The sequence below is a fragment of the Denticeps clupeoides genome, chromosome 3 (genome assembly GCF_900700375.1).
Source record: "Denticeps clupeoides chromosome 3, fDenClu1.1, whole genome shotgun sequence".
Taxonomy (NCBI): domain Eukaryota; kingdom Metazoa; phylum Chordata; class Actinopteri; order Clupeiformes; family Denticipitidae; genus Denticeps; species Denticeps clupeoides.
This window is the reverse complement of record NC_041709.1, coordinates 28,608,079-28,630,446: the sequence shown is the minus strand read 5'-3', so window position 1 is coordinate 28,630,446 and position 22,368 is coordinate 28,608,079. Positions and strand designations below refer to the sequence as shown.

General features: G+C 40.1%; 2 protein-coding genes across 3 annotated transcripts in view; both read left to right on the top strand.

Moving 5' to 3' along the window:
• The first annotated feature begins 303 nt into the window (after positions 1-303).
• On the top strand, positions 304-2,443 carry LOC114785194 (uromodulin-like). Its single transcript, XM_028971052.1, has 6 exons — positions 304-763; positions 1,118-1,320; positions 1,420-1,577; positions 1,705-1,953; positions 2,099-2,258; positions 2,387-2,443. Exons 1-6 carry the CDS (start codon positions 304-306, stop codon positions 2,441-2,443), a joined length of 1,287 nt encoding a protein of 428 aa, XP_028826885.1.
• Positions 2,444-6,571: 4,128 nt separating this feature from the next.
• The window catches only part of LOC114785553 (lysyl oxidase homolog 4), a 29,169-nt gene continuing 13,372 nt past the window's right edge, over positions 6,572-22,368 (top strand). Inside the window, exons 1-7 of one of the 2 annotated variants that reach the window (XM_028971886.1) lie at positions 6,572-6,635; positions 7,728-7,998; positions 12,756-13,333; positions 14,245-14,459; positions 21,520-21,558; positions 21,648-21,858; positions 21,964-22,144. In XM_028971886.1, coding sequence (XP_028827719.1) covers positions 7,737-7,998; positions 12,756-13,333; positions 14,245-14,459; positions 21,520-21,558; positions 21,648-21,858; positions 21,964-22,144 — 1,486 coding nt within the window. In that variant the 5' untranslated portion in view covers positions 6,572-6,635; positions 7,728-7,736. The remainder of the gene's footprint in view (positions 6,636-7,727; positions 7,999-12,755; positions 13,334-14,244; positions 14,460-21,519; positions 21,559-21,647; positions 21,859-21,963; positions 22,145-22,368) is intronic. The other variant, XM_028971887.1, reaches the window with a different exon arrangement.

The following is a 22,368-nucleotide window of genomic DNA, read 5'->3' as shown; positions in this document are numbered from 1 at the left end:
TGGGTAAATGGGTGGTCTGGTAACAGTTTAAGTTTAAGTAACATTTAACACCTTCATTAATGATTCATTAATTCATTTTAGCAATAAGTTATTCAAGTTAATGCCATTTAAAGCAGAGGATGGGAAATGCAAATGCACTGCAAAACATTTTTCTTGTTCATCATAAATTTATTAATTTAGTTTTTAATGGACTTTAACATTAGTGACTGGGTGACTCTACTTTTAATCTACTCTAATTTCAGAGTTTGGCTCTCTCCCTGCTTGTTCAATTGCTTTATTCCAGCTGCAGATGCCAATCCACCGATGAGCCTGAATTCGGTGCAGATAACTTGTGGAAATACAGTGTGCACACCAGGCCAGGACTGCATAAATATTGATGGCATGTCCCACTGTATGGATCCTTGTCAGCACTACACCCCACTTCAGCAGGCGTGGCGTGCCTCTAACTGGCGCACCAACACCACAGCTCAGTGTGACATTGGTGTGAACTGGCAGGGTTGGTATCGGCTCTACCTGAATGGTGTCAGCACTCAGATGCCTGAAGACTGCATACAACCCTGGATGTGTGGCACCCAAGCTCCCCTCTGGATGAAGAGCCCCCATCCTACACCTTCTGATGGCATTGTCCAGGCTAATGTGTGTGGGAGTTGGACAGAGGGATGCTGTAACTTCCAGTTCTCCATCTCAGTCAAAGTCTGTTCTGGAAACTACTATGTTTACAAATTTGTCAAGCCACCATACTGCTTCCTGGCCTACTGTGCAGGTAATGAAAAGAAAGCTTAGGCAAGATTTGTCTAACAAAACATGCTGTTTAATGCATTACAAAATTCAACGTTAAAGGGCACCATTTCTGTTAATGAGGATAAACTTAGCAGGAAATATGAAGCATAGAAGTTAAGTTACATAGACTAAATCCTTGAACGATACATTTATAGTGTAAGGTGGATTTTATTTCATCCACATGCAAATCCTTACTGACTGTTAACATGTAACTGGGTGTCAGTTCCATGATCATTAAAGAAATCCCTGTTGTCACTGGGATGCTTGCATAACTGCATGTGAAATTTGTAGGTGTCAAAAAGCAATCAGCTTCATTCATGTATACCATTAACCTCAGAGCCTCCTGCCAAGAAAGAGCCCACCCTGATGTGTACCAGAAATCTGATGAAGCTGGGCCTTTCTAAAACCATGTACAGCAACAACCTGGACCTTTTGTCAGGTCACATGGCAGACCCAACATGCAACATTCACCAGGACGAAAATAAAACTGTGTGGTACCAGGTGACTCCAGAAGATAACCTCTGTGGCAATGTAATGAAGGTAATGAATACATACGTAAGTCAGTCAGAGGTCTATTCTCTGACTGACAGAAACAAATAGTTCTATTTTGGTCTTCATATACTGTGTCTTTTCTTGTAGACAAACAGCACTCATGCAATCTACTCCAACACTTTATTTATTTACCCAACTGCTATGACAAATACCTCGTTGAGCCTCCCTACTGGTTTCCCCTTCTCTTGTGTGTATCCACTTGATACACAAATAACTATGGATACAATCAGCAAACCCTACCTTTCGTAAGTACAATTAATCTTTCTGTACAGTGGCACATATAAATATTGAGCTGTGTCCATGCTGAAATTGGATATTCTTAAAGCAGAAAATATAAAGTGTATTGTGTTTTTGTTTTTCCTTGGCCTTCAGCATGCAGGAGATGGGTCTCATAGGCTATGGTCCAGCAGCCCAAGTGGTTATTTCTCTGTACCACAATAGCACATTTTCCACACCATACCCTGCCGGCCCTATTGCACTGCCTGTTGGCTCTGCCTTGAATATTGGTGTGAATGTAGAGGACATTCAAAATGACAACCTTGTTGTCATCCTGGACAACTGCTATGCTACAAACAATTCCAGCCCAAAGGACCCAAAACGTCACTATTTCATTCAAAATAGGTGAGAGGCCTTGCCAAAAATGATTAAACTATTGGAATAAAATAAGCTATACACAGCAATCGACTTTGAACATATATGACATTATAAATCATACACCATTATTTATCTCTTGGCTTTACTGTTAAACCTCATTTGATCCTTTCAGATGCATCAGTAATCATCTACAGGTTGCGATAATTGAGAATGGCACATCTCTGCGAGCCCGTTTCTCTATACTGCTGTTCCTGTATGATGGGACTTACAGTGATATGTTCCTGCACTGCAGCATCAGCCTGTGTGACAAGAAAAAAGCATCCTGCACTGCGGTGAGTTCTAAGCTTTGTGACATTACTTAACATTAATATGAGTTCCCCTAGCTTTTCTATGATCCTGCAGTGGCTAGAAATGGTGATAGGTTTAAAGAGTGCTTTTTCCATTCTGCTTCACTGTTCAGAGAACGGCAGCTCTAAAGAAGGTTGGGTCTGGAATTTGTCACCTTATGTCCTCATAATGGGAATGTTAGACAACGTCATGTCAGTGCCAAACATTGTGGTCGGTCAGTAGTGTTTCCGCTAATGCCCGCTCACTTCTAATGGCCGCTCTCCTCCTCATTAGCATTTAAAGTCACAAACACCGAAACACACGTCCTGGGGAAATTGTGTAATTGGCTAAAAATGGCTGTAATTCTGCACCACAGCTGAATTTCAGAAAGAGATGAATTTCAGAAAGAGACTAGTATATAGATTAGTGGTGGGCCGTTATCGGTGTTAACGTGCTGCGTTAACGTGAGACTCTTTATCGGGCGATAAAAAAAAATATCGCCGTTAATCTATTCACAAAGTTGGGTTGGGAGCTGGGTCTATACTACGCAAGCTATTGTGCCGGAGTTAAATGGTTACACTAGATTTATAAGTATATTTCTTCTTTCTTGTGTCTTTTAGTTTCTTATTTCCTAAAGACCTTTATTTTTTATTTTGTATACCTAGCGCGGATGTATACCTAGCGGATGTATACCTGCACTGAAATTACTAGAGCTGTAATATTCGGATCCTTTTTAGGATACGGCTCCCTCTGAGTCACTCACTAAACTGATCCGGGTGTGTGAGTCACCTGAGTCACTTGAGTGGAGCGCTAACCCGCTCTCTGATCCGGGTGCGTGAGTCACTTGAGTCACTTGAGTCAGTACGCACCCGGATCAGAGAGCGGGTTAGCGCTCCTGGCGGTTAACTTCCTTTACAACCGGACTCATGTAAGCCAATATATTGGAGTTTACTATTTAGACATGGTGTAGTTAGGACTCGAAGGATTCGGTTCAATGGAGACCTCAGATTCGTGACTCATGAGTCATTTAAAGGATCCGGGCAATTAACCCGGGTGAGTCATGAATCGCACAGCTCTTGAAATTACCACATCATGTGTCGTGGAAACATGGGTGCAGCTATGAAGCCGCCGGGTTTGCTTCAGGGAAAATTTATTTTTAATATTAATCTAGATTAATTTAGATTGCTATAGATTAATCTAGATTAATTCCAAGACTACAGTGAAATTAATCTAGATTAAGAAAATTAATCTATGCCCACCTCTAATATAGATTATAGATATAGTATTAGGGGACCACAAAGACCTATATATAAACAAAAAAAACATATCAGGGAACCTTTAAATAGCTCTGACATGGCTACAGCTGTATTAACAGCAGACAACGCAGACAACCAACACAGACTGCTAACCAAGGTCAGCCTAAGATCATGCCGGTAATAGACATGAGGAATTGATCATTAACACTCAGACAGGGAGACGGATGAGGATGTGGTGCCATCAGGTGGTCAGTGTGTTTCCTCTCGCTCACTCATTATCCTTAACTGCTTAGTCCTGGTACTCAGGATTGCCGCTACTGGAGCCCATCCTGTGACACTCAGGGCCGGATACCACAGGGCACACACTATGGTGAATTTTAGTGGTTGGCCTATCGGGCAAGGAAATGGACCCCTGCTCCCTGGGCGCCTGTCATTGCTGCCCACTGCTCACCAAGGATGTTGGGTTAAAATCAAAGGAAACATTTTTTGCATACACCGTGTGCACTGCAGTGTTTCACAATGACAATCACTTCACTTTCACTTTTCACCTAGTGTGAATACCTTTGTAATGTGGGTGAACCCAGAGGAAACTCGTATCAACACCGGGAAAGCATGCCGACTCTAAGATTGATGCACTAAGATCAGCTCTAAGATATTTTAAATATGCCCTTCAGTCTCTGAGATTTATTTTCTTATTAAACTGAACACTCAAAACATATCAAACATCCGCAAGTCGAATAAATGTATTAGTAGCTGAAAAGGACAGAAGTAGCTTAAATTAAAAGAGATGATGAGTCCACCGAATGTTTCCCTGCCCTTCAAGTAAAATGTTTCTCGCATCTGATGTAGTATAGTATTCGATAGAATTTATTTATAAATGTCCATTAGAAAAAGGTTTGTAACATGCTTCAGTGAGTCTGTACTAAATACACACAGTATATGCAGTTGCATACACTGTGGTCATGTGTAATGGGTATGTAATGTGTGATTTACAGACATGTTTGACCAGGAAAAAACGCACAATCTCCAACAGAAAGGCCCTTACAGTTGGACCAATTAACTGTAAGTAGGCCTAATTCAACGAATGACAACACAGTCAAAAGAAATTAGGAGAAATTTAGGCTATATTGGACACTGTTAGAAACAACCATTTAATATACTGTTCTTCATGAAGCCCAGGGTAGCAGATGTAATTATATGCTTTTTGTTTCTATGTGGTGCTAGAAAATACGAATGATGTTGCTCTCTAGTCCAGACCTTGTAACTTGTTTGATTCCTGTTACAAGACATTACAAAGCATCGTATTGATGTGGTCGACCCGGGACTGAAGTTTGGTGCAGACTGGAGTATACTTGTTTTTTTACTTTGTGTTTTTGCAGGGTTTGAAGATTAATTGTCAAGGATGATTTTGACCAAGTGAATGATTTTTAATTAAAGCTACAGTGTCTTTATTTGTATGTATGTTCTGTACTGAAATGGAAAATGTTGTTATAAGGAAATATAAGGAATATCCAGGTGTGTCTGGATTTTAATCATAAGCTTTTCAGCATTCAGTCTGACCTAATGCACAGAAATTTAATCAATTCTATGGCTTATTAATCTGAATTTCTAAAATTACGTATTGTTCCTAAATTCCGTTTTTTTTATTTTTTCAATTTTAATTCCTCTGAATTCCATGTTTTCCATTATAAATATATTTATTCACCTAAAAACGTGATTATGCAGTGAGTGGGGAAAAAACAACATGAAATATGACAAATCACATTTAATCACCGTTCAACAAAGTTCTTGGCCATTTACTCTTTGCTTTTGTAAAGCATATAAATAATATGTGCATTTCATGCTAACAGCTATTTAAGTCCCATGATTCCTTTCGCATTTTCCACATCACGAAAATCATAGGGCCCTAGGATTATTAGAATCATAAGGCCCCCACTGTCCTTGTAACTACTAATTGTAAGTCGCTCTGGATAAATGCATGTGATGAATGCCATGACAATGTTTTTTCCTTGTATATCTCATGGCAACATTAATATAACTGCATAATCTAAAAGTAAAAAATAAGGTTGTTATAATAATAACCATAATAATAATACATACACGGTTGTTAAATTGCACAAATAAAGTGTGTGTTTGTGTGTCTGTCTGCATGTCTTAAAAAACTGAGCAGAACATTGGTGTGTGTTTTGAGCATTATTTTATTCACCACAAGAGGGAGATGTGATGTGTAATTTCTTCTCTGAAATCATTTTCATTAAATAACTATATTATTTATTATAATAAAGATGAAGTGAGATCATATCAATATAGAATATAGGTCATATGTTTAGATATAAAGGGTTTCTTGAATGTTAAAATACATTTAAATGCCTCACAGCAATAATGAATTCATTTGAAATAAATGAATTGTTGACATTAACATTTCTCTCTATGTCCTCCTTGAATAACTCCCATTGCTTTCCCGCTGAAGACTATTTTTTCATTCCTCAGTAAGCACATACTCGAATAACAGAACAAAAACAGACAGGGAAAAGAAGCAACCCAGACTTACTGCTGGAGAGTATGCCTTTTATTTCACCACACCACTAATTATGTGTTTGAGTTAAGGGCAGGACTGCCACTGTACAATTACAGAGAGAGAGAGAGACAGAAAATGGGGTGGGCCAAGAAGAATGAAAGAACAAGAGTCAGAGAAAGAAAGAAAACTAAATAGTTACACTGGGACAGACAGGGATTCTCACTAACTCCCAATATTGTAAAAATCCCTGCACTGAGATTTCACAGATGATTAAAAAAAACTAAACAAAACATCCAAATCTTGACTGCAAAGATTTTTGGATCGTGAACTTTCCATCTCATATTACACATATAATGGAGAATCACAGTTGTAGCTACCAATGTTTAGTGGGCATATGAGATTATATAACATGATAAATTTAACACATAAAACAAACATCAGATCATTTTTCAAATTCTAAATGGAGAAAAGGGGTGGGATGCAATGTCACAGCAGTGAGGCAAAGGAGGAGGAGAAAAGCAATTTGTTCACTCTCTTCCACACAGTACATTTTCAGTCACTCTCACTGACAATACACTGCTGCCTTCTCAGCGAGTCTTACCAACCAGGTGAGTTGAAATCTTCTTCATCAGTCCATTTCTTTGCCCTACTCATACACATTGTTAATTCATTATCTCCCTTAATGCTACTATTAACACGGTGCTTAAGGGTGCTTGTTGATGGGTGCTTTTTATGTAAAGTTGAAACAAACCTCATATATCTGGTGTTTGACTCTTGTATTTGCCAACAATTGTAACTTTATTTATCTACCGTCTTCGGAATATTATCATGTTATGTTATCTCTTAATTATTCACACACCACAGGACACCTCAGGGCATGGAGGATGTACTGTTAGTAGGAATATGCATTGCATGTGTTTTATAACCGTTTAGTTATGTTTATGCAGGTTCTACCTTTTAAATCTTATTTCATGCTACAAAAATATATATATTGAATATTGAAGTCACAAGCCCCACTTTTGCATTATGCTTTTGGGGGGTTGGGGAAAGTTATTTTTACACCCAATGGAAAAAACCTAATGTCTTTCACAGCTATCTCATTGTGAACATTGTGTGTCTCTATTAAATGATATCTGTGAGTTTCTGAAGGTCTTCGAGATGAATTTAGAGTTACTCCATTTTGTGCTCATCTGAAGTGGTGGTTTTAGAGATTTCCTGGGCATTGATACACAATATTTGGGATGTGAGGCCTTAAAAGTTCATTTAGTTTATTCATTTTATATACATTTGACCCCTCTTCTTTAACACTTGAATACAAAGCATATGTTTAATTGTATGTGCTAGTGTAACACTGCTATTATTTATACAATCTCAATCTAAATCAGGCAGGGTGTAAAAATTACACTGTTAAAACACCCTGCATTGTGAATTTACACCTTCAGATCTTTTTACACAGTAAGCTGTGTAAAAAAAGTTTTCACTACACTTTTAATGTAATTAATGAATATAATTAGCACTACTTTACTATATAAAATACATTTAAGGCTAGCTCAAACAGCCAGCTAAAACTGTACTGTAAAAGGGCTTAGTGTGTTATTAGTATATTATGAATTGATATTTTTAGCTAAATTCATATCAATAGCTCGGGTCCTACCTACTTATTGAGCAGTGGCTGATTGTTATTGGTTGGGCCTTCCCAGGTGGAGATAATGATGAGCCTCTTCCTGTCCTTCCTGAGTGTTCTCCTCTTCCCAGTCGCTCACGGGATTCCCCCTCCAGGCTTCCGTGTGCGTCTTGCCGGCAACGTTACTAAGCCCTACGAAGGTCGGGTGGAGGTCTTCTACAATGATGCCTGGGGCACAGTGTGTGATGATGACGTGAACATACACTTGGCAAATGTGATTTGTCGTGAACTGGGTTATATCCGTGGACTCACATGGGAACACAGCGCTAAGTTTGGGGAAGGAGAAGGTACTGCCTTTAGGGGCACTGATTTCATTGTTTTATTTGAAGTTCGTATATACAGCCTATTTGTCTAATTTTGCTCCAGTGTGGATTTTAGAAACTTTTTTTGATTATTAAAGATGTATACTATTTAAAGTAATGTCCATGATTTACATGAATAAATAGAATACAGTGCTGCTTGAAAGTTTGTGAACCCTCCAGACATAGGAATTTTACATGGCTTTGCAAAAGATCAAAAAAAGGAAATGTTGAATTCACAAAAGGGAGGTAAACACGGATTTCTGTATTTTCTGATGCCATTATACCTACCCAAACATAACACCGAAAAGTTGAAAAAAAAAAAAAAAGTGTAAAAAAAAAAACCACCCATGTCACAACCAGTTGTTTATGGATAAAAAATGAAATAAATGAATTCATGAAATAATTATTCCCATTATCAAGCACTTTGAGTCATGGAACTGTACTCTCAAAGATTTTAGATAGTATATAGGAAATATTTCTGAAAACGTACTATTTAAATGCTAGAGTGAATGCTAGATTTGAAGTTTCAAACACGACATTATGTCTGAAAACCGCTGAGAATGAGTGGGGGGGGGCTCATCATCCCACCATTTGATCAAAATGGCATGACGAGCAAGAAGCAATGGCCAGGGCCAGCATTTAAGTGCTCTAACATACCTGAAAGGGTGTAAAAGACTCCTGTCCAAAACTCATGAAGGCAGGCTGGGACAGGACCAAAACATATGGACAATGGACGCTTCATGGATTTTGCACTTGTCATAATAAGGACTAAAATCAGGGTACATGGGAGAGAGTCTGGTTTTGGAGACATAAGTTCTGTGGATCACTTTGAACTGAATCAAACAATGATGGGCACATTGCACTTAAACTTGTGAACTCAGAGTTCCAAGTATCATCCGAGAGGGTGACACCCAAGTCCTCCTCCCATGCTACCTTAAGTCTGTTCATGCGTGCTGGCTTCAAACCACGCACCAAGTCATAAAGAAAGGATGTGAGCCTTCTTCATGATCTGTTTAAAGACAGAAGCAAAGCCCACAGCCATTATATCTGATGGCAGACTAGGCAGAGTTGACTAGGAGAGGACATAATGTCTTGCTTGTAAGAATATGAAGAAATTTTATTTTGGTAGGTTAAATTTTTCACTTAGCTGTTCAAATGAAGCCATGGTATTTCCAATTAGCAAGTCTTTAAAACGCACAATACCTTTCCTCTGCCATTGCACAATACCTTTCCTCTGCCACTGCATCTTGCACTGAGGGTGCAAAAGGGGATTGCCAGCGACAGGGCTCATAAGAGAGAAACTGCACAGACCAAAGTATTTCCTAAATTGAGACTATTTCACCACCGGATTACAGATCTGTTTAAGTGAGGTTTGAGGATGTGAAGAAAAGAGTAGGTCAGGAATGAAGATGCTGTCTTCAGAGTATAGTTCCATTTGTACCCAGTCAGGGCAGTCAGGAACTTCAAGGCCATGTAAAAATGACCAATAGACCAGATAACAGGCTTGCAGTCCAGTAATATAAGCAAGAATTAGGAAAAGCCAATCCACCAGCAGCTTTGTGTTTTTTTGAAGATCAGTCTTACTTATATGAGGACACTTACCCTGCCATATGTAAGTCCAGTTGATCAAAAAACCATCTGGGGACAAAATTGCTATTGCCTGAAAGATGTAAAGCAATTTAGGTAACAAATTTTGATGGAATTGATACACCCCACAAATGACATGCACAGACAATGTTTGTTTAGAAAATACATTTCCTTTGAACAAATCTTTATATTTGGACTAGGATACCCAAATATGAAAAATGTTGTTTCTCAACTCTAAAAGGGAGATTGGAGAAGTCCAAGGACCTTTGATAATCTATTAATTGGGAAGAGCTCACTTTTGAGGATTTAGTTTGTAACCAGAAACTGACCAAATTTGTTGAGCAGTGTCAGAACAGAAATAAGTGAAGTGCAGGGATTGGAAACAAACAGCATCAGGTCATCAGCACTAAGTAAGATTATGTTTCTCCAAACCCCAAGCCAATTCCTTACAGCTATAGCTTAAAATGCTATAGCAAGCCAAAAAGCATAGGGCTCAGTATGCAAGCCTGACTGGTTCCCCGATGCAAGTTGAAAGGTTTTGAATACTGCAAGTTAGTACGAATTGAAGCAGTGGGATGGATCCCTGATCCAAAACCTTGGCCAAAGCCAAATTTACTAATTAAGAACAAAGCCGATTTTTCTAACTGAGAAAGTCAGTCAAAGGCTTTCTCAGCGTCTAGAGACACAATTCACCAGGCACTTTATTGGAAGCTGAATAGAGAACACTGAGCAAACAACAAATATTGAAACTAGGATGTCTGTTTTTAATAAAGCCAGATTGGTCTTTGGAAATAATTGTAGCGAGCATATTCTCAAGTCTATGCGCTAAAACTTTGCCAAGTATTTTAGCATCTACATTTAGGAGTGAAATAAGTCGTTATGAGGCGCTATCAGTTGGATCTTTTACTTTTTTTTAGCAAGAAGAGTGATACAAGCTTCTGTAAATGAAGGAGCAAGGGAGCCTAATTTACAGGCGCTAGACAGGATGGAGCAGAATAGTGGTGACAGTATTGTAGAAAACTTCTACTGGGTAGCCATCAGGACCAGGAAACTTGCCAGACTGCATTTTGGAAATGGCAAAGGTTATTTCTGTTTGTGATATGGGCTCCTCTAATATCTTCATAATGTCCAGTGGAATTCTAGGAATATCATTGTTTCCAAAGAAATCAGTAATGATCTGTATTGGACTCTGATGTGTAGAGCTGAGAATAAAAATCCCTATATGTTTCATTAATTTGAGAATGGTCTGTAGTTGTCAAGCCATTCTGCATTTGAATTTTAGTAATATTTTGATTTGCTCTAAAACTTTGAGCAAATTGCTTACATTTTATCAGAGTTGTCTCCATGTAAATTTACATGGTAGATTCTCATTGAAGGCATCAAAACACATGAATGAACACATGAATGAAGACATGAGGAGTTACTGTACATCCAAATAATGGGCACACACAAAGGTGGTTAATTTCACAAAAAATGAGAAAAATACCAGTTGACAGAGGTCATTGTCTTGTTGCATAATCCATTTTTGACTCCCTGACTGATGACAGGAGATTCTGGTCAGGAATTTGTTCATATGCCAAATTCATATATCCCTGGACAATATGCAGTGACCCATGTGCAGAAGCAGAAAAGCAGGACCAGACCTTCACATTTGCACCACCATACTTCACTGTTGGGAGGAGGTTATTTTCTTCATATGCCCTTTTTTTTTTCTTCAAACATGTCGGTTTTGATTATGAACAAATAAATCTCTTTTGTACTCGTCCCCCCAGAGAATAGACTTCCAGAAGGCCTCTGGGTTGTGCAAGTGCTCTCTGGCAAAGTTGAAATGTGCAGCTTTGTTCTTTTTTGAGAGCAGAGGCAACCCTCCAATGAATGGCATGGCTATTCAATTTTTGCCTGATTTTAGACGCATGCACATTTGTCCTAGATGCTACCAGGGTGGTCTACAACTCTCTGGAGTAGATATGTGGGTTGGCCTTTACCCAATTTATTTATTTATTTGGTGCTTCTGAGTGATTTTTTTGATGGCAAAGTTGCTGTTATTTTGAAGGCCCTCCATTTGTAAATTATCTGTCTTACAGTGGATGGATGAAGCTGAAATCTTTTGGAGATTATATTAAATTTCCTACTTGTGGGTCTTATAAAGGATCATCTTATCTTATCTTATAGCCCTTCCCAGACTGATGGGCTGTCACTGTCCTTGGTAATCTGCTTTTATCTTGCCATTGTTGATTTGTATGGGACCACAGCGGTTTGGTTGTTTTCCTCTCTCCTCTAATTAGTGCAGGCCAAACCTTTGCCAGTTCGAATCCCAAACTGCCAATGTGCCACTGAGGTGCACTGAGCAAAGTACCATCCCCACACTAATTCCATATGTCATGTAGTTTAGGGGCTACTTAACCAAGTCCCACTAAACAAGAACAATTAATAAACATACCTGACATTTCATACATAAAAACTGCCGATGATAAAATCAGAAAATTACGGTAAAACAACAGAAACATATAAACTGCTGAAGGGGTTCACATACTTTCAAGCAGCACTGTATATTTTAAACGTTAAAAAATTACAAATACATTTGGTAGCACGTTTGAAAGGCCCTGCCTTGTGTGAATCCCCACCCTGTGACACAGGACAGGCACCTGGGCCAGCAACCAAAGGTATGGATATATTGAATGAATAATAAATGGTACTAGACAAATTATGTAGTCAAACCTACATTTTCTGATGCACCAGATGCTCCACTAGTCTGAAGAAGCCCCGTTTCATTACTCAATTAAGTCACATACTTGAATTAGTAAGCATGGTATTCAATTGAAATTACTGGTGATAATGGGCGTCTATGCAGACACTTTGACATTCGTAATGTTAAAAATGTTTGGATAGTATTTTTTATCAATTGAATGTTATTTTAATAGACCATACAGGGACATTTCAAAATTTCCCATAACTTTTGGTTGTTTGTGTATATTGTAAAATAACACTTCAAAGATATCAGGAAAAACCCAAATTACCATGTTTATGATGAGTGTATATAAACTTTTGAACTTCTTCCTTTTAAGGAGCTCAAAGTTGAAATGGACTGAAATGAGTAAGACATTGAATACAGTTTGAATGGCTTAATTAGTTTCCTTGTTTTCACACATTTGCAGGTGTGATTTGGCTGGATAATGTTCGCTGTACAGGCTTAGAAAGCTCACTGGCTGACTGCCACTCGAATGGATGGGGTGTCAATGACTGCACCCATGCAGAGGATTTAGGGATCATCTGTAGCCCAGAACGTAGACCTGGCCATAACCCAATTAATGCTGAACGAAGGCCTGGACTTCAAACGCAAGCTCCTGAGACCTTTCATATGTCCAGTTTTCCCGGAAACAATGTTCCACAACCACATCAAAGGGGTCACCTGATTGCACTACAAAGGTCCAGCTCACGTCAAGGATCTTATGTTCCCCAACCTCGAGGCCACCAGATCCAACTACGGCCTTATGGCCAGGAAAGTACAAGTCCTCGCAACCATGAGAACGCCATACCCAGAGGCCATGAACTACCTGAACGTCTGCGCAATAGCGCATCTTACAGGAGGATGACTGGAAACCTGTCACACCGTACTACCCTAACAGGCCCTGTGCCACAAATATATAATGCACCAGAGCCCAGAGAAGAGGTGTCTCATCCCGTTGTGGCTGAAGAAAACAACATGGACTTTGACTTGATTGACCACAATCAGGTGAGCCTGAAAAGCTATATACTATATACTGGCTTCAGTGAGAAACTACCAATGTAAATGGTCATGAAAATAAAGAAAACACGTTGAATGAGAAGGTGTGTCCAAACTTTTGGCCTGTACTGTATAATAATTCCTTGTGCTAGTGAGTAATACATACTATATATAATTGCATTTTTTCAGTCACATATTTATAATAGTGAATATAAGCAAACGTATAATTTGAACTTGAATATTAACTTAATCTACATTTTTAATCTAAGTGCCACAGCTGTTGAAATGTAAATGGATTATTTGCATAAATAGAAAACATGTGCATTCTATAAATGTGCAACTTATTAGAGCTGTAATTCTTGGCCCGAGTTGGGTCAGGTCAAGCTCACGCAGTAAATGACCGATCGGCAGACACAAATTTACAAGCTATAGTGATTCGCTACTTGTAAATTTACTTTGTTGATTGGTAAAAGTATTTTGCATGCATGAATTCCTCAAGTCTGGCCAAATTGCTGCTTGATCGTTCATCATGCGTTGTACAATGTATATTGTATGATCATCGATTCGCCCTCCCTGTTTGAAATTTGTCGCCGGTCGTGAGGTTGGTCCTCACTGCACATGAATCAAGTTCAAGTAGAAGCTCATGGAATCTCACTTTGTTCAGCTGTGACAAACACAAGCAAACCTTTTTAAAGTGGTCTCACCTACTTGTCATGACTGGAACTACAGGGAGAAAAGTTATTTATAGTGGGGTAAATCAAATGAATTTTTTCGGGACTTAAAATCAACGTTTTAAAATAATTTTTTTTTAATTATGAATAATAGACTAAAAAAGCCTAAATTGAACAAAAGAAAATTGTCTTGTCTTCTGTGGAATATTTAAAACATATTCAACGTGCAGTCCCTCATCTTCCTGCCAGGTTTCCAGTGGAGGAAGCCTTGAAGAGATACGTCTTCGGCCTGCATTAACAACTGGCAGGACCTACACAATGGTAACAGAGGGTGTGCTTGAAGTGAAGATTGCAGGGAGATGGCGTCACGTGTGCAGCCATGGCTGGGACATGAAAAGCAGCCATGTGGTCTGTGGCATGCTGGGATACCCTGCAGCAGCACAACCTGATGATCCTGTCTACAGGTGGGAGATCTGCCAGTTTTTCCCACTAATACTTGTCTGGACCATTAATGTGTCCATTTTATTCAACTGTGCATGTGTCCTCTCACAAGACTAGTCCCGGCAGGATTTTCGCTTGTTTTTCACAATGTCCTTCCATCAGTATCCAAAGTGTCATAAAAGATGACAAAGTGGCTGGCTTCCCTGAAAATGTGCTTTGAAGAAATCAAAATGTCTCCCAGAAATCTCCCTTGAATGTAAACTTTTATATATACGCGCACACACGCACGGACACACACACACACACACACACACACACACAGTAGGTACAGAAAGTATTCAGACACCCTTACATTTTTCACTCTTTGTTATATTGCACCAAGCAGGGCAGTTGGGTGATGGCTAAACAATGCTCTGGCCCATTAACGCAGTTTATATCCTCGATATAAATCGCTGGTTGTCAGAGTGGTGTCCAAAAAATAAAGTGGGCTTTATTGAATCTGAATCAGCAGATTCAGATCAGATCAGGCGGCAGACTGGCTCCACTGAGCGTCAGCCATTTGGTCGCCGCCACCCAGCATGTACACTATTGACACTGTGTCTTTACCTCGCTCTATCATATCAAGAGCTTATACAACAGAACAGAAAAATTAATAATACAATACATAAATGTGTTGACGCTGTGTCTGTTCCCTGTGTCTGTTTCAGTAATTTATTACTCGTTAACATCATTCCAACTGAACGTACCACCAGCTCCTCCGATATAAGAATAGGATTATTAAATGTTAGCTCTCTCACACCTAAAACGCTCATTGTTAATGAAATTATTACAGATCAAGGGTTTGATGTACTGTGTCTGACCCAAAACCTGAACTGAACTGCCGTCACAGTAATTTATAATGATAACCTCGGTGTTACTCATAAACCCGGACATGGATTTAACTCTTTTGAGATTCTCTATATCAACATAACCCATGTAGTAATCATAAGTTAATTCCATTGATTATTATTTATATACCCCCTGGACCTTACTCCGAGTTTTTTTACAGACTTTGTTTCCAACCTGGTTGTATCTGTGGATAAAGCCCTAATTGTCAGTGACTTTAACATCCACTGTGATAAATTAGAAGACTTGGTAAAAAACACATTCCTGGCTATACTAGACTAAGTTGGAGTTAAACTAAATATAATAGGACTTGCAGTGATGCACAGCTCCAACCACATCAGCAGTTCGTCAATAACACGACCCTGGTGGGTCTCATCAGCAAGAACAATGAGTCAGCATACAGAGAGGACTGACAGACTGGTGGAGAACATTCAAACCAGCTGCATCTCTGTTTGGTTTGGGAACTGCACTGTATCGGACCGCAAGTCCCTACAGCGGATAGTAAGGACAGCTGAGAAGATCAGAAGAGTTTCTCTTCCCTCCATAACGGAAATTTACATTTAAGGCATTTGGCAGACACCCTTATCCAGAGAGACTTACAATGTGCTTTTATGTTACAATCAATGAAGTGATCAATTCTGGTTCACTAAAACCCCCAACTATGAATACAATCTTTTTATTCATAGTATGTAGTTTCTATACATAAGTCAGACAATAAGAAGGTTACAAGTTCATCTAAATATTCTAAATATTCTAAATATTAAATAGGTCTTGAGCTGCCGTTTGAAAATGCTTAGTGACTGAGCTGTTCTGACCTAAAGGGTTAAGAAGCTAGAAGGGCGTTACAGTAATCCAGTCGTGAGATTACAAAGGACTGAGCCAGTATCTGGGTGGTCTGTGTTTACAGATATGGACGGATTCGTCTGATATTGTAGAGAAGGAATCTACATGACTGGGAAAAATTGCTGATGTAAGTCGAGAAGGAGAGTTGGTTGTCTATTGTCACTCAAAGGTTGCAGGCTGTTATAGAGGTATGGAGTTGTGAGTGGTCCAGGTAAATAACAAGATTCTGATATGGTGTAGAATCTGCTGGAATGAATATTAGTTAAGTTTTGGTGGGATTGAATTTGAGATGATGTGCTGCCATCCAAGATGAGATGTCAGTTAGACATGCCAAGATTTTGGAAGCAGCATGTAGATCTGAGGGAGGAAATGACCTCACCAAGTGATCTTGTGTAGAGGGAAAAAAGGAGAAGACCAAGTACTGAGCCTTGAGGGACGCCAGTGGGGAGTCTACGTGAACCAGAGATGGATCCTTTCCATGTCAGTTGGTAAGATCGCTCATCAAGGTAGGAAGCAAACCACTGCCATGCTGAGCCCCGAAGGGAGAGGTCAAGGAGAGGTCAAGGAGAATAAGAACTGATGACAGTTTTGCCGATCTGGCTGCATGTAACGTCTCAGAAACAGCCAGAAGTGTAGTTTCAGTAGAATGAGCTGTTCTGAAGTCAGACTGGTTAGGATCCAGGAGGTTGTTCTGTGACGTGCTATGAAGTGATAGCTGATTGTAGACACACCGCTCAAGGATTTTAGAAAGAAATGAGATGAGAGAAACTGGTCGGAAATTGTTGATATCTGTAGGACCAGCAGTGGGTTTCTTTAGGATTGGAAGAACCCTGGCTGTTTTAAAGGGATGAGGTCAGGAGAGATGGTTTGGAGCAGTGTGGAAGGGATTGGATGTAGTGGATAGGTAGTTGGATTGCCTGTAGATATAATCTGAATAATTTAATATGATGTGATCTTAGAAATCTGATGTAGAATCTTCAGAGGGTAGAGTAGGATTTGTGGTGGAGAATGTCTCGCCGATTTCTTCCATTTTTTCCTGTGAAGAAGTTGGCAAAATCATCAGCAGTTAGGGAAGATGGGGAAGGGGGAGTCGGAAGGTTGAGTAGAGATAAGAATATGTTATGGAGTTTTTGAGTGTTGTGGGCAGAGGCTTCCAGTTTTGCCTTGTAGAAAGCAGTTTTAGCAGCAGTGAGGTTAGTGGAGAATTTGCGTGGAAGATTCTGATAATACAATAAGCTGTGTTTTCTTTATTTTCTTTCCGCTGTTCGAAGTGCTCTTCAATTGCTGCGCAATGTATTGGAGAGCCTGGGCACAGGGGGAGAAGTCCTTTTGGGTTTAGAAGATAGAGGACAGAGGTGATCCATAGAAAGGGAAAGTGAGGTGAGAAGAATGAGTCAGAGTTTGGGAGATGTGACAGTGTAGGAAGATATAGATGAAGGTGAGATAGTGTGAAGGTTGTGTCGAATGAAGGATGGATGGGGGACAGTTGATCCTGTAGGTAGAGTGATTGTGAAAGTCAGGAAGTGGTGGTCAGAGATGTGGACTGGAAGAAAGGTTGGAAGTTGGAGAAGAACGACTGAAGACCAGGTCCAGGACATTCCCTCTTTTGTGTGTGGGATATATGTTGCTGTTGGCAGAGGGGGGAGAAGGCAAGACAATTGGAGTTTGGCTATTAGAAGGTTGAAGTCACAGAGGAGAGTTAGGGGGTTGTCTAAGGAGAAAATGTTGAGCAGGGTGTCCAATTCATCAATAAAGGTCCCAGGTGACCCTGGAGAGCGGTATAAGACAACCAGAGAAAAAACTTAGACTGCATGGAATTCAAATGAAGAGATGTTAAGATGTGGGAGAGCCAATGGTGTGAAGGAACAATTTTGTGATATTAGTGAAAGTGAAGTGATGTGTGTGGGGATGGTGCTTTGCTCAGTGGCACCTTGGCGGGTCAGGATTCGAACCGGCAACCTTCTGATTACATGGCTGCTTCCTTAACCGCTAGGCCACCACTTCCCCAAAAGGCCAGTAGCCCCTCTTCTCCCAGTTTTTCTAGGAGTGTGGGAGAAAAAAAAGTGTAGGTAGAAGAGAGGGCAGCAGTTGTAGCTGTAGTCCGAGGGGATGACCAGGTCTCTGTTACTGTCAGGAAGTCTAGGGAGTGGAGAGTGGAGAGTTGCATCGCTGCATCAGGAAGGTCTTTACACACCCTTCACATGCACTCTTCACCCTCCTGCCATCTGGAAAAAGGTACCGCAGCATTCGGGCCCTCACTGCCAGACTAAAGTTAAAAGTGAAGTGATTGTCACATGTGATACACAGCAGCACAGCACACAGTGCACACAGTGAAATTTGTCCTCTGCATTTAACCCATCACCCTGAGTGAGCAGTGGGCAGCCATGACCGGCGCCCGGGGAGCAGTGTGTGGGGACGGTGCTTTGCTCAGTGGCACCTCAGTGGTACCTTGGCGGATCGGGATTCGAACCGGCAACCTTCTGATTACGGGGCCGCTTCCTTAACCGCTAGGCCACCACTGCCATGGAATAGCTATGGAATAGCTTCTTTCCACAGGCCATCAGACACCTGAACACTCAGGGACTTTCCCCTTTTGACCACTATTTACATTGCACATTTATTATTCATTTTACTAGTTTAGCGCTGTCTCTCTCATTGTTTTTGTGAAATTTTATTCTTTCACTGTCCGTCCCCCTGTTTGCACCTTGTAGCCCAGTTTGTCTGTGTCACACACGTGCACTTTATATCAGTATGTAACTTTGTTTAATGGTTAGGGTTAGATGTAGCACAAGGTTCCGGAGAAACGTGTTTCGTTTCTCTACATACTGTCTAACATGACAATAAAGCTCAACTCACTGAGGGAGTAGCAAGCGTTAACTTGGTGATGGAATGCACTGGAGAATGGAGCCAGGGCCACGCAGCGCATTCACAACGCATTCGCTAACAGTAGGTGTGGTTTTCTAAACTCTGGCCCATGGTCAGTCACGACAATAAAAGAATAATACATAATAAAAGAAAAGCAATAGCACTAGCTCTATTAGCATCAAGAAATAATAGGCTGTGGGTGCATGAGACCCTCCTATCCAGAGAGCAGCTTGGGGAATGCAGGCTGGTAAAGTTCTGCTGTGTTTCTTCCTTACATTTACATTTACATTTACATTTACGGCATTTGGCAGACGCCCTTATCCAGAGCGACTTACAACGTGCTTAAGTTACCATCGATGAAGAGATCAATTCCGGTTCACTAGGACCCCAACTATGAATACATCTATTTTATTCACTCTGTTGTAGATTCTGTACACAAGTTCGACAACAAAAAAATTACAATTTAATCTAAATATTCTTTAAAGAGGAAGGTCTTGAGCTGTCGTTTGAAGGTGCTCAGTGACTGAGCTGTTCTGACCTCGAGGGGAAGTTCATTCCACCACCGAGGGGCCAAGACGGAGAAGAGTCTAGATGAATGTTTTCCTTTTACCTTCAGAGATGGGGGGACCAGGCGAGCAGTACTGGAGGCTCGGAGTAAACGAGGTGCAGTGCGAGGTGTAATAAGGGCTGTGAGGTAGGATGGTGCTACTCCATGTTTGGCTTTGTAGGCCAGCATCAGTATTTTGAACCTGATGCGTGCAGCTACTGGGAGCCAGTGGAGGGAGCGTAGCAGAGGGGTGGTGTGGGAGAATTTGGGAAGGATCAAGAAAGCATCAAGAAAGCATTCTTCTCTGCCATTTGTTTTCCACGGTGGTATTTGTGCGGCAGCACTATGCGCAATGACAATGCATCCTGTTCCTGTTTAAAAGAAGGACAACTCTTTACAGGTGCTCTGATGCTCAGTGGATTAGCAGTAGAAGCAAATTTATTAACTGTGACCCCATGCTAGCTAAAATAAAGTTAAATACACAGAGGCAATATTGAATCCTTTTATAAGACTCAGCCAAAGAATTAACTGGACCCTACATACATAACAACAAATAAGAGGCTTTTTTAAAATCCAGACTTTGGTTAAAAATTAGAAAGAGAATTTGTTGTTTGTGGAATTTTTCCTAAAGTTTCTTCTATGGTCCTACAAAAAGGTTCCAAAAATGTACATTCAGGAAAGGTTCTATTAAACCAACTTTAGGAACATGGAGAGCCAGGGCACAGGCAGCTCCCAGGCTTGCACACCTGGTCTACTTTTCATTATGTAATGAGATGGTTTCCTGGTAGCTTTATATTTTATAACATTTTAGCTGACAAGCGATTTCCACCATTGGTGTTATTTTACACATGTACATTAAAACATACGGCACTGACTGTTTTGTTTCTTAAAATATTGACACAGCACTGAAATTATGCAACAAATAAAAAACTCATCTACATCTACAAAATCGTCAGTGGAGATGCTTTAGATACCTTGGAATCAGAGGAAAAAAATGTGTTTCCTGAGACATGAGCCAAATCTTGGGTGGTAGTAGCCTAGTGGGTAATACATTTGCCTATGAACCAGAAGACCCAGGTTCAAATCCCACTTTTGTGTGCCTGAGCAAGACACTTAAACCTCCAGGGGGACTGTCGCTGTAACTACTAATTATAAGTCGCTCTGGATAATGGCGTCTGATAAATGCTGTAAATGTAATGTAATGTAAATGTAATATTATAGATGGTTTGTAGGTGGACTTGTCATCTCTGGATTCTGAGGTGTGGAGACTATTGTATGCCAGCCCTGTCAAGGGATTCTGCATAAAGTGTTGTGTTTGTTTGCATGTGTGTTTGAGGGTATTATTAAATTCTAAGGTGATGTGGTGTGGAAGAGATGGGATAAAGGCTAGTGTAGGTTAAGCCTGTATTGTAAATAGAGCTTCACCAGAGCCCAAGATGTATGAAAGCTTTTGAAAAGTTTCCCATTCACCGCATCCATACATAAACCTGTGGAAAAATAAAAACGTCTCTACAGACTAAAAAAATAATTCCAAGAATGAGGGATGGAAAAAAAGCAGAGCCTGAGCCAGATCGAGAGAACACAGAGATCAGGCTAAATCTTCCAGACATGTTATGTCTCCATGGTGTTTACTGTTCCTGTGCTTTTATGGCAACCCCCGTAGTGTAACAAATAAGCTAATGTATGTTCTGGAATGTGTGGTGGGGGAAGTCCTTTTATTTGAAAAGTTGACTGCTGTGTGGACACAGCTTTAAATAACCAAGGGTCAACAGATGTCTCCATTTTAGTAAACTTCTATGTTTGCTAATAGATGCTTGGATGTGTGACCTGACTTTCCATACTGATTACAAATTTGAAATAAAAATCTATATTGCACTTATTTATTCATTTGTTTTGTATGATTTTGTATGTTAATCATTAACATTTGACTCTAAATTTTGCAGGAAATTGTGGGATTCCAAGATAGCTGATCCATCTACCAGGTATAAAAGAGTGAGGTGAAAGAAGTGTTTTTTCCAACAATATTTGAAACTGTTTTCCTCTCCAATATACTTGTTCTCACTCTTTTCAGGCTGAGTGTGTTGGCCAGTAAAAAAGGTTACTGGGTGGAGAAGTTCCTGTGTTCAGGGATGGAAAATTCTTTGGCCCAATGCCAGGCACAGCTGTCCATCCCCCGCAATAAGTTACCCTGTAATGGTGGCATGCATGCTGTGGTGCAATGTGTCCCTGGGCCCAATTTTTCCAAGTTTGCTGGCAGACCTTCTGCCTCACCTGTATCTAAGGTGGTTGTACTTATCAGTCTAGTTTCAAATTAAAAATCATAAAAAGTAAAAAAATGACATAACATCTGCCAAGAATGCTATAAATAGTTCTCCCTCCTCTTTCAGCCAGTAGTGCGACTGAAGGCTGGACCGCGGCTGGGCGAAGGCCGAGTAGAAGTCTTGCGGGAGGGGAAGTGGGGGACGGTGTGTGACCACCTCTGGGAACTGAATGCAGCCAGTGTAGTCTGCAGGGAACTGGGCTTTGGTTCAGCAAAACAGGCTCTCAGAAGAGCTCACATGGGCCAAGGTAGGTATTTCACTAAATTCTATTTTAGTTATTCAATTTTGCAAAAAATAAAATGAATGGAAATATTTCAAATGAATAAGTATACAAAACAATATTTGACAGATTTTATGTGAAAAAGTAATTTTACAAATAATCATCCATTAGCTGCAATTACAGACCTTGGACATTTCTGTATAACATACAGACAAGTTTGACGTTGTAGTGGAACATCTTGATTGCATCAT

Coding starts and splice junctions, on each gene's coding strand:
- LOC114785194 (XM_028971052.1), top strand. CDS start 304: ATGAGCCTGAATTCGGTGCAGATAACTTGTGGAAATACAGTGTGCACA. Junction 1,578..1,704: donor ATCAGCAAACCCTACCTTTC/GTAAGTACAATT, acceptor CTTGGCCTTCAG/CATGCAGGAGATGGGTCTCA. Junction 1,954..2,098: donor CACTATTTCATTCAAAATAG/GTGAGAGGCCTT, acceptor TGATCCTTTCAG/ATGCATCAGTAATCATCTAC.